This window comes from Jaculus jaculus, chromosome 8 (assembly GCF_020740685.1).
Source record: "Jaculus jaculus isolate mJacJac1 chromosome 8, mJacJac1.mat.Y.cur, whole genome shotgun sequence".
Lineage (NCBI taxonomy): Eukaryota > Metazoa > Chordata > Mammalia > Rodentia > Dipodidae > Jaculus > Jaculus jaculus.
Window position 1 is genome coordinate 40,828,479 of NC_059109.1, and position 13,741 is coordinate 40,842,219.

Below are 13,741 nucleotides of genomic sequence, written 5' to 3' on the forward strand. Positions count from 1 at the left end.
TAGCAGGGCATAAAGTCTTACTAACCCCTGAGATCTTCATGGTTTTATATACATCCCTCCTGTGGATGATGGGGGAGCAGATCTCCAGACTGTTTGGAATCCTTCCTAGACCTTGTTTCACCACACTGTGGTTGTTTCTAGAGTGGGAAATAAAATGGCTTGGTTTAACATGTTCTGAATTCCATTCTCTCTTTAGGTACAAACCCGACTTCAGAATGCCCTTGCCAATTTACATCAGAAAAGCAGTGAAATTGAAATTTTGGCTGTAAGTTACTTTAATAATTTGAAGATAACTTCTATCTGTACTATCCAGTGTGGCCTCACAGTTCAGGGCTTTTTCACTCAATGTCAGACTTCTTGATGTTAACCACGTGCAGTCAAAACCCATGAAGACCTGAGGAGAAATTGAGTCTTTCTCCACTTTCTTCCTCTGAATGGAAGAAGTGGAGGAGGAAAAAAAAACAAAAACAAAAACGCCTATTTTTCAGACTTTATTGAACATACACAAGTGGCAGCAAGCATCATCACCTTTGGGGTATGGTGTGAGGCTGTGTAGTCCAATGCTTGTTAGTTCCTAGTGCTGAGATCTTACTACCACACAGTCCATTAAGTCTGCTTTAGAAGCTGGGGAGATGTCAGTGAATGAACCACTTGCCAGGCATGATTGATTACCTGACTTTGGAACCCCAGACCCTGTATAGAAGCTGGAAACTGTAGTAGGCTTCTGTAATCTCAATGCATCTACATCATGATGGAAGGCAGACAGGAAATTTTCCCAGAAACTCATGGGCCAGCTAGCCTGGCAAGTGGAATGGCAAATCACCAGAAATCCTGACTCAAAATGAGGTGGAAGGGAGAGAGCCTCAAAGTAGTCCTCTGACTCTAAATGTGCACCATGGCGCACACACACATGCAACCGCTCCCACACAGAACATATAAACATACACATCATTTACACACATCAAAAAAAAAAAAGTGCTGGGTGTGGTGGTGCACGCCTTTAATCCCAGCACTCGGGAGCCAGAGGTAGGATGATTGCCATGAGTTCAAGGCCACCCTGTGACTATGTAGTGAATTCCAGGTCAGCCTGGGCCACAATGAGACCCTACCTCCGGGGGCGGGGAGGGGGAGAGTTTGCAGGGCTGGAGAGATGGCTTAGTGGTTAAGGTATTTGCCTACAAAAGCTAAAAGACCTAGGTTCAATTCCCTAGGACTCATGTAAGCCAGATGCACAAGGTGGCGCCTGTGTCTGGATTTCATTTACAGTGACTAAAGATCCTGTCATGTCCATACTCATTCTTTCTCTCAATTAAAAAAAATTGTTTTTTTAAGTTTGCTTTTTAGCAGCTCTATTTGTCATCATCCAAAATAACATTGTAGTCCCAAGGCATTGTGTTCTACTTAAGAGTTCTCTGGAAGCTGATGTACATTTCTGTATATTACAGGTGGATCTACCAAAAGAAACAATCTTACAGTTTTTATCATTAGAGGTATGTGAAAGTAGCTGTTCTGTGGTCTTTGCTGCTATCAAAAGAAACCTTAAGGCTGGAGAGATGGCTTAGTGGTAAGGCGCCTGCCTGTAAAACCTAAGGATTCATGTTCAACTGACTCTCCACATCCCACATTAGACAGATACACAAAGGTGAGGCAAGTGCAAGGTCGCACATTCCCACTAGGTGGCGGAAGCGTCTGGAGTTTGATTTCAGTGGCCGAGGCCCTGGCATGCCAATTCTACTTAAAAACCTGAAAAAGGTACTAAATTTTCTTAATGATACTGTCTGTCTGGCAGTGCTAGGAATTTAGTAGCATTGGTATCTGTGTTCCAAAATCTATCTCCAGACTTATATTTTGGGGAGGGGGTGGTAGGATCTTACTCTAGTCCAGGCTGACCTGGAATTCACTATGGAGTCTTGGGGTGCCCTTGAACTCACGGTGATCCTCCTACCTCTCCCTCCCGAGTGCTGGGATTCCCCAGCACACCTGGCTCTCTTTTTAAATTTTTTAGAATTGTTCACTTATTTGCATGTGTGTTCCAGTCTGTTGCACTGTAAAGAAACACTAAAAACTTGTGCCACTTGTGTCTGGCTTTACATAGGTGGCTGGAGAATTCAACCCAGGCGAGCCAGCTTTGCAAGCAAGTGCTTTCACCCACTGAGCCATCTCCCTAACCCCCAATAATTCAGGTTTTAACAATACCATGCTGTCTCTCAAATAAACTTTTATTCCAGCTAGGGATGTTTGTTTGCAGAACACAACTGTCTAGGAAATCCTTTTGGTAAAAGATAGAATTTAGTTTTTTGGTTTTGTTTTTTTTTCAGGCATATACTTTTATCACCCAACAGCCTAAATAGGGGCTTTTAAGATGTTGAAGTTTCTCTTATTAATATATGATCTAGTTACAGGTGACCTTTTTTTTTTTGGAGACAGGGCTTCATATACCCTGGCTGACCTCAAATTATAGTGACCCTCCTATCTTGGCTTCTATGTACTAAGATTAGAGGTGTGTACCACCACACCCAGCTACAGGCCATTTTTTAAACATTTCATACCAGAAAATACTTTTTGTCCCTCCACTTTAGTCAGAGTAAACTGGCAGTGCGTGATGGCACGTGCCTGCAGCTCCAGAATTCTGGAATGGAAGCAAGAGGATCCTGAGTTCAAGACCAGACAAGGCTACAAAGTGAGGCCCTGTCTTGGTACTGTCTGTTGCTTTTACAAATGAGCACCTATCATTCTGCTGGCAGTTTACTGATTTATGATCCAGTCAAATGAGCAGGAATCACAAAGGAAAAAGTAGGCATTCACACACCTGAGCTGTCGGGGTTATATTATATTATACAGCACTGCCCTGTTGTCGAGCCTTGTGTCTTTTCCTAGTGGGATGCCGATGAGCAGGCATTCAACACAAGCGTGAACCAGCTGCTGCCACGCCTGCCAAAGCAAAGGTACCTCAGAGTAGTCTGTGATGAAATTTATAACATCAAAGTTGAAAAAAAGTAAGTTGTCATTCAACAAAGCAGGTTTCACACAGTGAAAATTAAGGGAGGGGGGTCTTGAGTGACGCATTTGTCATGTCAGGGTTTGACAGCTAAGTTAGAACTGCACCTGGCAACCAATAAATCTCACTCTACACTGAATCACAGAGGGTCTTGTCAGTAACAAGTCAGTGGCCTTAAAGCCAAGATCCCAAATGTCAATGTGTTCACCTAGGTAACTTACTTCTAGAAGTAAGCTTAAATGCAAGAAATGAGCCAGGTAGGGTGGCACATGTCTGTAATCCCAGCACTTGGGAGGGGAGACAAAAGGATCAGGAATTCAGGGTCATCCTCTATGATGTAGCAAGTTTGAAGCCAACGTGGGCTGTGAGAGCATGTCTCAAAACAAAACCAAAAAAAGAAAAAGACAAGACTACTACTTTGTTTTATATCCTCATGTTAAAATGCCAGTCATTCATGCTATCACTCCACTTAAAGGGCAACAAGGAAGCCTGTGAGGCAAGGTTAATGCAGTCTCCTTGTTTTGGACCTTTTACTGCAGACTCGCTGGTTACAGCTTCAGTAAAGTTCATGTCCTTTCTAGTGAGCAGCCTTCTGTCATGTTTTTAACTAAGCAAGGCTCTTAAAGTTCAGTGTTCTAAAAGCATCAACTCTTATTACAATCGGCCTTTTCCTTTCTTTTACAGGGTGTCAGTGCTCTTTTTGTATAGCTACAGAGATGACTACTATAGGATCTTATTTTAACCCTAAACAACTGTCATTACATTGTTCAAATGGATAGGAGCTTACACTATAGAATCACAGAATGTTGTACATTCAGTGTCATCTCAAATTAACTTTAAATTCTAAGAAGCTGTCCTACAAAGTTGAGCTTTGTTGGTTTTTCATATGTAATGTACTATCTTTTTTATTATAATAAATGTTTTCCTATTTTTGCTGTGTTTGTTTCAATTCTATTACTACTACAGGTTAGGTGGAGCTGAAACAAAAACAGCAGTTATTCTTCCTTCCATACTAAAGCACTAAGGGCATGAAAATGCTCTCACGGTTTTCCCTAATAGGATAAAAAGGCATAGAGACCAAAATTTGTCTGCGTTGTTTTGCTTTATTTGGGGGCACTGGGGAAGAGAGAGGGAGGATCTCACCATATAGCCCAAATTCACCTCAAACTCAGAAGTGTCCTGCCTTAATCTCCTGACCACTGGGATTACACACTTGTGTAATCACAAAAGGCAGAATTATTCTAGAAGAACTTTGTAAAAAATTTACCTAATATGGTTCAGCAACTTACCTAGCTGTAAAAGCTGCTATAGGAATTATGATGGTACAATTACACAATTAATCAGGTAAGAAGAATGTCCATGGGATAACGTGAAATTGTATAAAACTGTCCATTTCAATAATCTAGAAGACAGCACTAAAACCTATTCATTAGTCATATCATTCTACAATTAGTAGTTAGTGCCTGAACAAATACGATGAGAAGCCAGGCATGGTGACACAACCCCTTTAATCCCAGCACTCAGGAGGCAGAGGTAGGAGAACTGTTGTGAGTTCAAGGCCACCCTGAGACTACATAGTGAATTCCATGTTATCCTAGGCTAGAGTGAAACCCTACCTGGAAAAGAAATCAAAATACGATGAGAAAAGGAATGAAGAGGCAACCAGCGCTGAAAGACAAGTTTAATGATACACTGCTCATCACAGAAATGACTAAGGAATTTAAACTGTAATCCAGGAACCATGCAACCACATCTAAAATAAACTGGCGTCTTACCACAACTACCCTATGAATACCACAACCCTTCTCTCCACTCTTACATGAAAACAGTTATGAGGGCAGGGAGGGGGCCAAAAACCTAGTTTTGTGACCAAAAGGAAAATAGCCATTCTGTGGTTCTGGGAAAGCAGGAAGTGCAGTGCCGCTCACTGTGCTGGTTTGGTCTTCTTGTTCTTGTTCTTTTTGTCCCTCTTCTTCAGCCCATCCATATTGGCTCTTAGAAGATTGGAATACGCCTGAAACACAGAACCTTAGTACCTTAGCAGGACAAGGTGACAACTGGTAAAGCCTGTTTCCCCAATGGAAGAAGGGTAGCCAAAATCCTACTGCAGCATCATGTGATACTGTGTTGGGATCACCACTAAGTTCTCTTTAACATTCTGACAAGAGCTTGTACAACTCCACCCCAAAGGAAGTTCAGGCTTTTATTTCTTTAAACAAAAAAGGAAAAGTGCAAGCAACTTCTTATTCAACAGGACTATTCATAAAGCATATTTGAAGTCTTAGCAAAATCTGGCCTTAAAACAAAAGGAACATAGTATCATTGTTGAAATTCATCCTGGCAGTTTTTACTTGAAAATTATTCATAAGGCATGGACTAGGGAGTTGGCTCAGTGATTAAAGGCACTTGCTTGCAAAGCCTGCTATACCAGGCTCCATCTTTAGTAGCCATGTAAAGCCAGATGCACAAAGTGGCACATGCATCTGGAGTTTGCAGTGCCAAGAGGCCCTGGTGTCAATATTATCCCTCTTCCCCTCTATCAAGTAAATATATTTTTTTAATTGTTCATAAAACATCACCAGAGAGCAGTGAACCTGTGGTGGTTTGATTCAAGTGTCCTCCATAAACCTTGATGTTCTGAATCTAGGTTCCCAGCTGATGGAGATTTGAGAACTGACACCACCTGGAGGCAGTGTATTGCTGGAGGTGGGCTTATGGATATTAGAGCCAGCTTCCCCTTGCCAGTGTTTGGCACACTCTCCTACCTCTGTTCAGGCCATCATTTTCCCCTGACATCATGGAGTTTCTCCTAGAAGCCATAAGCCAAAATAACTTTTTTATCCCACAACCTGCTCTTGATCAGGTGTTTTCTGCCAGCAATGCAAACCTGACTGCAACAGAACCCAAGTACCAATCTTGAGCCAGTGTTCACTATCAATGCTCATTCTTTTCCTAAGAAAAGGGACTTGAAGAGCACTTGGCACTCACCATCTGAAACTTATTCACTTCTTTGGAGCTCACCTGGAAAAGGAGGGAAGAAGTCACACTTTGTACATACAGATATGTGAGGATCCATCCCAGACAGTACCTCAAAATGCTTCATGAAGATAACAACCTAATCTTTAAACTATTTCCAATTTCAAGGGTCATCATGCTTTTTCTACTGTACTTTGCTCAGCCTGAAGAATGAGCAAAGTCTACCTTTTTCCACATGAGAACTGTACCAAGACAGGACAGGAGAAATGGGCTCCTGCAGAACACCTTGTTGTTCACCTCTATTGAAATCCCTGACACAAACCAGGGGTAGTATCCCACCCCTGTAATCCCAATCCCAGCACTCAGGAGGCTGAGCAGGAGAACCTTAAATTGATGTCCAGTCTGAGATACATGGTGAGATGCTGCCTCAAAAAATAAAGAATTTAAATAAAACCCTTTTCACAGGTGGTCCTGAGTCTCCTTGGATTCTGGGATATATCTCAGTTTTTGAGGAAGATGCATTAAAATTCCCTCAATGAGTATTGCGGCACTAGCCTCTAATCCCAGCATATAGGAGATTGAGACAAGAGGATTGAGAGTTCAAAACCTGTTTTCTCAAGAAAACTTGTGAAAAGACACTTATCAATTAATTATTACTTATTCTCACAAATATCCTGTACGATTACAGGACAGTCTGCTTGTTCCCCAGCAGAATAGGGAATTATTATTAGAATCCAAGAAGTTTTTGCTTTGCCATAGTGTACCTCCACCATGAATAAGACAACAGTCACTGGCTAAATGTATTGTCTCAAGTACCAAGCCTGACCTATAGCTATCCGTTTGCCATGTGAACCACACAAAGACAAGGTCATAATCAGCTTAAAAATAAAAGAATCATATAATGTCAAGAAACTGTTTTACTGAGGGCCCAACAAAGGAAGAGATAAGGAAACAGATAACAACCACTTTTTGTTTTGTTTTGTTTTTTCAAGGTAGGGTCTCACTCTAGCTCAGGCTGACCTGGAATTCACTGTGCAGCCTCAGGGTGGCCTCGAACTCCTGGTGATCCTCCTACCTCTGCCTCCCCAGTGCAGGGATTAAAGGCATGCACCATCACGCCGGCCTAGACAACCACTTTTATAGCACTGCTATGAGTATAAACTGACAGAAATTTTGGCAGGACAAATGATTGGTCTCTTCTCACTGAACTGTACAATTATTGTTGAGATGTGTACTACACAAGTTACAGCAAGACATGGTGACAAACACCTGCAATCCTAGCCCTTAGGAGGTAGAGGCAGGATCAGGAGTGCATTCAAAATTAGGCTGGGTTATACAACAGTTGCAAAGGAAGGTTCTGATCCCAAACTAGCCTGGGAGTGACACAAGCTAAAATTGAAAAGAAAAAAAAAAACAAAAAACACCTGATTTAGATATGCCTCACCCTCTTGTAAATTCCAATCTTTGTCCAAAATGTAGCTTTTTAAAATATACATACATACATATATATATATATATATATATATATATATATATATATATATTTGTTTATTTGACAGAGAGAGAGAATGGGCACACCAGGGCCTCCAGCCACTGCAAATTAACTCCAGACGCGTGTGCCCCCTTGTGCATCTGGCTAACGTGGGTCCTGGGGAAGCAAACCTGGGTCCTTTGGCTTTGCAGGCAAATGCCTTAACTGCTAACCCATCTCTCTAGCCCAAGAAAACATTTTTTAAAAAAGAAGAAGGGAAGCTGGCATGGTGAGTCGTGAATGCCTTTAATCCCAGCATTTGGGAGGCAGAAGTAGGACTGTCTTGAGATCAAGGCCACCCTGAGGCTACATAGTGAATTCCAGGTCTGCCTGGGCTAGAGTGACACCATACCTCAAAAAAAAGTTCTGGAGAAATGGCTGCAAAGCCAAAGGACCCACATAAGCCAGATGCTCAAGGTGGCGCATGTGTCTGGAGTTTTGTATGCAGCAGCTGGAGCTGGTGCACCTATTCTGTCTCTCTCAAATAAATAAATATATTTTTTAAACAGCAGGGTGTGATGGTGCACACCTTTAATCCCAGCACTGGGGAGGCAGAGGGAGGAGGATCACTGTGAGTTCCACGCCACCCTGAGACTACAGAGTGAATTCCAGGTCAGCCTGAGCTAGAATGAGACCCTACCTCGAAAAACAAAACAAAAAAATTAAAAAGAATATGGCCCAAGGGAGTGGAGATGTAGTTTACTGACATCCCTAGATTGCTCAGCAAGAGGGAAGGCCTGGGTTCAAGCTCCAGCTCCATGAAAAGATAACAAACAAAAATCCAGCTCAGCCAAACACGATGACAGACACTTGTGATTCCAGATAGGTTGAGGCAGAAGGATCACAGGTTTAAGGTTAGGCTGGACTACCCAGCAAAACTATCTTTAAAATAAAATCCACCCAACATTTGGGAGGCACAGGTAGGAGGATCAACGTAAATTCAAGGCCACTCTGAGACTACATAGTGAATTCCAGGCCAGCCTGGGCTACAGTGAAACCCTACCTCGAAAAACCAATAAATAAATTAATAAAATCCACCTCACTAGCCAAGTGGGGTGGTCACATCTATAATCCCAGCTATTTGTGAGATTGTAAATTCAAGGTCAGTCTGTCTCCAAAAAAAAAAAAAAAAAAGCCAAGCTTGGTGGCTCACACCTTTAATCACAGCACTTGGGAGGCATAGGTAGGAGGGTCACTATAAGCCTGAAGTCGCCCAGAGACTACACAGTGAGTCAGCCTGAGCTAGAGGGAGACTCTACCTTGAAAAAACAAAAACAAAAAAAAAGAAAGAAAAAGCAAACCATGACCCCCCTCAAAAGATAATCTTGAGATTCAACGCCTGTCAAAATTCCATCATCATTCTTCACAGAAATATTAAAAAAAAAAAAAACATGGGCTGGAGATGGCTTAGCAGTTAAGGCATTTGCTTGCAAAGCCAAAGGACCCAAATTCAAGTCCCCAGGACCCACATAAGCCAGGTGCACAAGGTGGCACATGCATCAGGAGTTTGTTTACAGTGGCTGAAAGCCCTAGAACGCCCATTCTATCTACCTACTTCTCTCTCTCTCAATAAATAAATAAAAATTAAGCGAGATCATAAAATTCATTTGGAACCACAAAAGACCTCAGATATGCAAATCCAGACATGTAATCCTAAGCAAAAAGAATAATACTGGAAGTACTACCTTACCTGATTTCAGGTGGTATGACAGAACCACAGTAACAAAAACAGCACGGCACTGACACAAAAACCGACATGTAGATCAATGAACAGAAGACACACACATAATCCGTGCAGCTATAACCACTCAATTTTTGACAGAGATGCCAAAAACACACACTGGAGAAAAGGTAGCCTCTTTTTTTGTTTTTTGATTTTTGAGGTAGGGTCTCACTCTAGCCCAGGCTGACCTGGAATTCACTATGGAGTCTCAGAATGGCCTTGAACTCACAGCAGTCCAACAACCTCTGCCTCCCAAGTGCTGTGACTAAAGCATGTGCCACCATGCCCGGCTAAAAGGTAGTTTAACAGTGTTGGGGAAAGTGCATAGCTACATGTAAAAGAATTGGATTTCTCTCTCTCACCCTGCACAAAAATCAACACTGAAGAGATCAAATGTCTGAAATATTAAGTCCTGAAACTCTGAAACTGTTACAAGCAAAAACATCACGAGATATAAGCATTGGCAAGGGCTTGGTGAACAGGACTGGAGAGCTCAGAAATAAGGCCGGCAATTGACAAAAGGGGACACCCTGAAATTAAAAAGCTGCCTGGGGGGCTGGGAAAACTGCTTAGCGGTTAAGGTGTAAGGACCCGGGTTTGATTCCCCAGGACCCAAGTTAAGCCAGATGCACAAGGTGGCACATGCGTCTGGAGTTCGTTTGCAGTGGCTACAGACCGTGGCGTAGCCATTCTCTCTATCTCAAATAAATAAATTAATTAATTATTTAAATTTTTAAAAAAGGCCGGTGCAGCGCAGGAAAACAGATAATGGTGGAGTGGACAGCCTACTGAATGAGGAAGGGGGACCTTCGCCAGCTGCACACCTGACGGAGAATCCGTACCTGGAATATCAAAGAATTCAGAAACCTAAACAAGAACAACAACAACAAAAGAAGCAAAAAGAAAAAGGGCTCCAGCTCACCACGGTGCTGATCTTCTTTTTCCCATCAGTAGCTCTCAGCAGACACTTGTTCTCCGCAGGTTCAAAGCCCTCCACAGTGCCCTTCCTCGGGGTGGGTTTGGTGCGCCCATCGTCTGCGTGGGAAGCCGCGGCGGTGAGCAGGCGCGCCCGCGACACCCAGCCACCCCCACCCCGGGACTCAGCCACCCCACTTGCACTTCGATGAACCCCGCAACGTCGAGACACTGCCGTCACGCATCGCGGCCGGCTGCGAAGCCCGCCCACCGGGAGCAGGACCGGTCACCGCCGTGACTCAATGGGGGAAGGGGCGTCCCCGGGACCCGGATGTCCAGCGCCGGAGAGGCCTCTGGGGACCCCGGCGCAGGCGCCCGCCGGCCACCGCTCCCCGCCCCGGCCGCTCACACTTCTTCAGGGTGATGAACACGCTGCCCGTCGTCCGGCACTTCTGGAACAGTCTGGTCAGCTCCGTCAGGAACTGCAACACAGCAGACGGCAGGCCCGGCCCGTGAGGAGGCGGGGACGGCGGCGGCCGCTCGTCGTCCCCGCCGCGGCTCCGACCCTCCCAACACAAGGGCTCCCCCGGGCCCACCCGCAGCCGCCCTACCTGCTCGCTCTCTAGCAGCACCATCCCCAACTCTGTCCGCCGCGTCCCTGTCACAGAAAACCCCAAAACAGTTACAGCCGGAAGTCTCGGCGCTCCGCTGCACCCCACTTCCGCCGAGAGCGCGGCCCGCCCAGACCCGGTGTGCGCCTGCGCTCTAGGGCGCCCCCTTCTGTCCAACGGGAGGAAAGACGGAGATTGCACGCTGCTCCGGGGCTGTCGCTTGTGAAATGGGCACCCGGGGCAAGGCGGGGGAATGAGAGCGAGAGGAGACATTTCATAGAGCCGTGATTATTTTTCGGCTCGGTTTTCTTAACCCTAAAGTGGTTGGCTTCATCTCCGAGATGGCTTAGCGGTTAAGTGCTTGCCTGTGAAGCCTAAGGACCCCGGTTCGAGGCTCGGTTCCCCAGGTCCCACGTTAGCCAGATGCACTAGAGGGCGCAAGCGTCTGGAGTTCGTTTGCAGTGGCTGGAGGCCCTGGCGTGCCCATTCTCTCTTCTCTCCCTATCTGCCTCTTTCTCTCTCTGTCACTATCAAATAAATACAAATTAAAAAAATAAATTATAAAAAAGAGGTGAGCCAGCGGTGGCGCACGCCTTTAGTCCCTGAGTTCGATGCCACCCTGAGACTGACTAACTACATAGTGAATTCCAGGTCAGCCCAGGCTAGAGTGAGAGAGACCGTACCTCGAAAAACCAAAAAGAAAAAGTAAATTGTGAGTACACCATGTAGTGGCACATGCCTTTAAGAGGAACACTGTGAATTTAAGGCCAGCCTGGGCTAGAGTGAAACCCTAAGTACCGAGGATTGATTCACCAGTGTCCATGTATGCCAAGTGCACATGGTGGTCCATGGGTCTGGAGTTACTGTGCAGTGGCTAGAGGCCCTGTTGCACCCATTCTCTTTCCCTCTCCCTCTGCCTCTGCCTCTCTCCCCCTCCATCTTTCTGTCTCTCTCAAATAAAAATTTTAAAAAATATATTTTAATTACTGGCTGGAGAAATGGTTTAGCAGTTAAGGCACTTGCCAGCAAAGCCAAAGGACCCAGGTTTGATTCGCCAGGACCCACATAAGCCAGATAAGGTGGCTCACACTTCTGGAGTTCATTTGCAGTGGCTAGAGGCCCTGATGTTCACATTCTATCTTCCTCTTTGTCTCTCTCTCCTCTAATTAATAAATATTTTAAAAAATTCACGAGGGCTGGAGGGATGGCTCGGCGGTAAAGGCCTTTACCTGCAAAGCCTAATGACCACATTTGATTCCCCAGTACCCACATAGAGCCAGATACACAAAGTGGGGCATGCATCTGGAGTTTGTTTGCAGCAGCTAGAGGCCCTGGTGTTTCCTTCCCCTCCCTACCCCCCTTGCAAATAAATTTTAAAAATTAAAAAGAAAAGCCGGGTGTGGTGGCACACGCCTTTAATACTAGCACTTGGGAGGCAGAGGTAGGAGGATTGCCATGAGTTCAAACCCACCCTGAGATTACATTGTGAATTCCAGGGTAGCCTGGACTAGAGTGAAACCCTACCTCAAAAAAAAAAAAAAAAAAAAAGAAAAGAAAAGATGATAGCCACTACTGTGAATACCCAGTTAGCCATATGTAAGCTAGACTTGGTGGCACACACCTGTAGGAGAGGCAGAGGCAAGAGGATCACTGCAAATTTAAGCCTAGCCAGAGCTAAATAGTAACACTCTGTTTCAAAACCTAAAAACAAGAAAGGGGGGGGGGGAAGCCATATGTAAAATCCCTGGGCTTGCTCTAATATGGCAAGTATGTATATCTAAATCTAAATTTGAATTAAAAATTAAATTTTAAGGGGCTGGAGAGATGGCTTAGTGGTTAAGGCGTTTGCCTGCAAAGCCAAAGGATCCCAGTCTGGCTCTCCAGAACCCAGGTAAGCCAGATGCCCAAGGGGGCGCATGCATCTGGAGTTATCTGCAGTGGCTGGAGACCCTAGTGCACCCATTCTCTCTCTCTTTCTCTGCCTCTTTCTCTCTCAAATATATAAGTAAATTAAAAAATCTCTTTAAAAAATTAAATTTTGCCGGGCGTGGTGGCGCACGCCTTTAATCCCAGCACTGGGGAGGCAGAAGTAGGAGGATCGCCGAGAGTTCGAGGCCACCCTGAGACTACAGAGTGAATTCCAGGTCAGCCTGAGCCAGAGTGAGACCCTACCTCCAAAAACAAAAAAACAAAACAACGCAAAAAAAAAGAATTAAATTTTATGGGACCACAAGAAATTACAAAGATTTTGCACTGCAAAGGACACAGTGAAAAAAGCAAACAGGCAACCTACAGAATGGGAAAAAATCTTCGCCAGCTATAAATCTGATAGAGGATTAATATCTAGGATATACAAAGAACTCAAAAAGTTAAATAATAAGGAATCAAACAAGCCAATCAAAAAAATGGGCTATGGAGCTAAATAGAGCATTCTCAAAGGAAGAAATATGAATGGCATATAAGCATCTAAAAAAATGTTCTACGTCACTAGTCATCAGGGAAATGCAGATTAAAACTACATTGAGATTCCATCTCACTCCTGTCAGATTGGCCACCATCATGAAAACAAATGATCATAAATGTTGGCGGGGATGTGGAAAAAGAGGAACCCTTCTGCACTGCTGGTGGAAATGCAATCTGGTCCAGCCATTGTGGAAATCAGTGTGGAGGTTCCTAAAACAGCTAAAGATTGATCTACCATATGACCCAGCTATAGCACTCCTAGGCATATATCTGAAGGACTCATCTCATTTCCTTAGAAGTACATGCTCAACCATGTTTATTGCTGCTCAATTTATAATAGCTGGGAAATGGAACCAGCCTAGATGTCCCTCAACAGATGAGTGGGTAATGAAGATGTGGCACATTTATACAATGGAGTTCTACTCAGTGGTAAAGAAAAATGAAGTTATGAAATTTGCAGAAAAATGGATGGACCTGGAAAGGATTATACTAAGTGAGGTAACCCAGGCCCAGAAAGCCAAGTG

The 13,741-nt window shown here is 44.3% G+C and overlaps 2 protein-coding genes across 2 annotated transcripts in view; one reads left to right on the forward strand and one right to left on the reverse strand.

The window, feature by feature from the left end:
• Window positions 1-3,931, forward strand: part of Eif2ak4 (eukaryotic translation initiation factor 2 alpha kinase 4) — a 112,266-nt gene extending 108,335 nt beyond the window's left edge. The window contains exons 36-39 of the mRNA XM_004660772.2: window positions 197-265; window positions 1,446-1,490; window positions 2,878-2,996; window positions 3,683-3,931. Coding sequence (XP_004660829.2) covers window positions 197-265; window positions 1,446-1,490; window positions 2,878-2,996; window positions 3,683-3,740 — 291 coding nt within the window. The 3' untranslated portion in view covers window positions 3,741-3,931. The remainder of the gene's footprint in view (window positions 1-196; window positions 266-1,445; window positions 1,491-2,877; window positions 2,997-3,682) is intronic.
• A 731-nt stretch (window positions 3,932-4,662) lies between these two features.
• On the reverse strand, window positions 4,663-10,885 carry Srp14 (signal recognition particle 14). Its single transcript, XM_004660774.2, has 5 exons — window positions 10,755-10,885; window positions 10,553-10,625; window positions 10,151-10,263; window positions 5,987-6,019; window positions 4,663-5,012 (listed from the first exon to the last, which is right to left on the reverse strand). The coding sequence occupies exons 1-5, from the start codon at window positions 10,776-10,778 to the stop codon at window positions 4,923-4,925; spliced, it is 333 nt and encodes a 110-aa protein (XP_004660831.1). The 5' UTR covers window positions 10,779-10,885; the 3' UTR covers window positions 4,663-4,922.
• Between the last annotated feature and the right edge of the window lie 2,856 nt (window positions 10,886-13,741).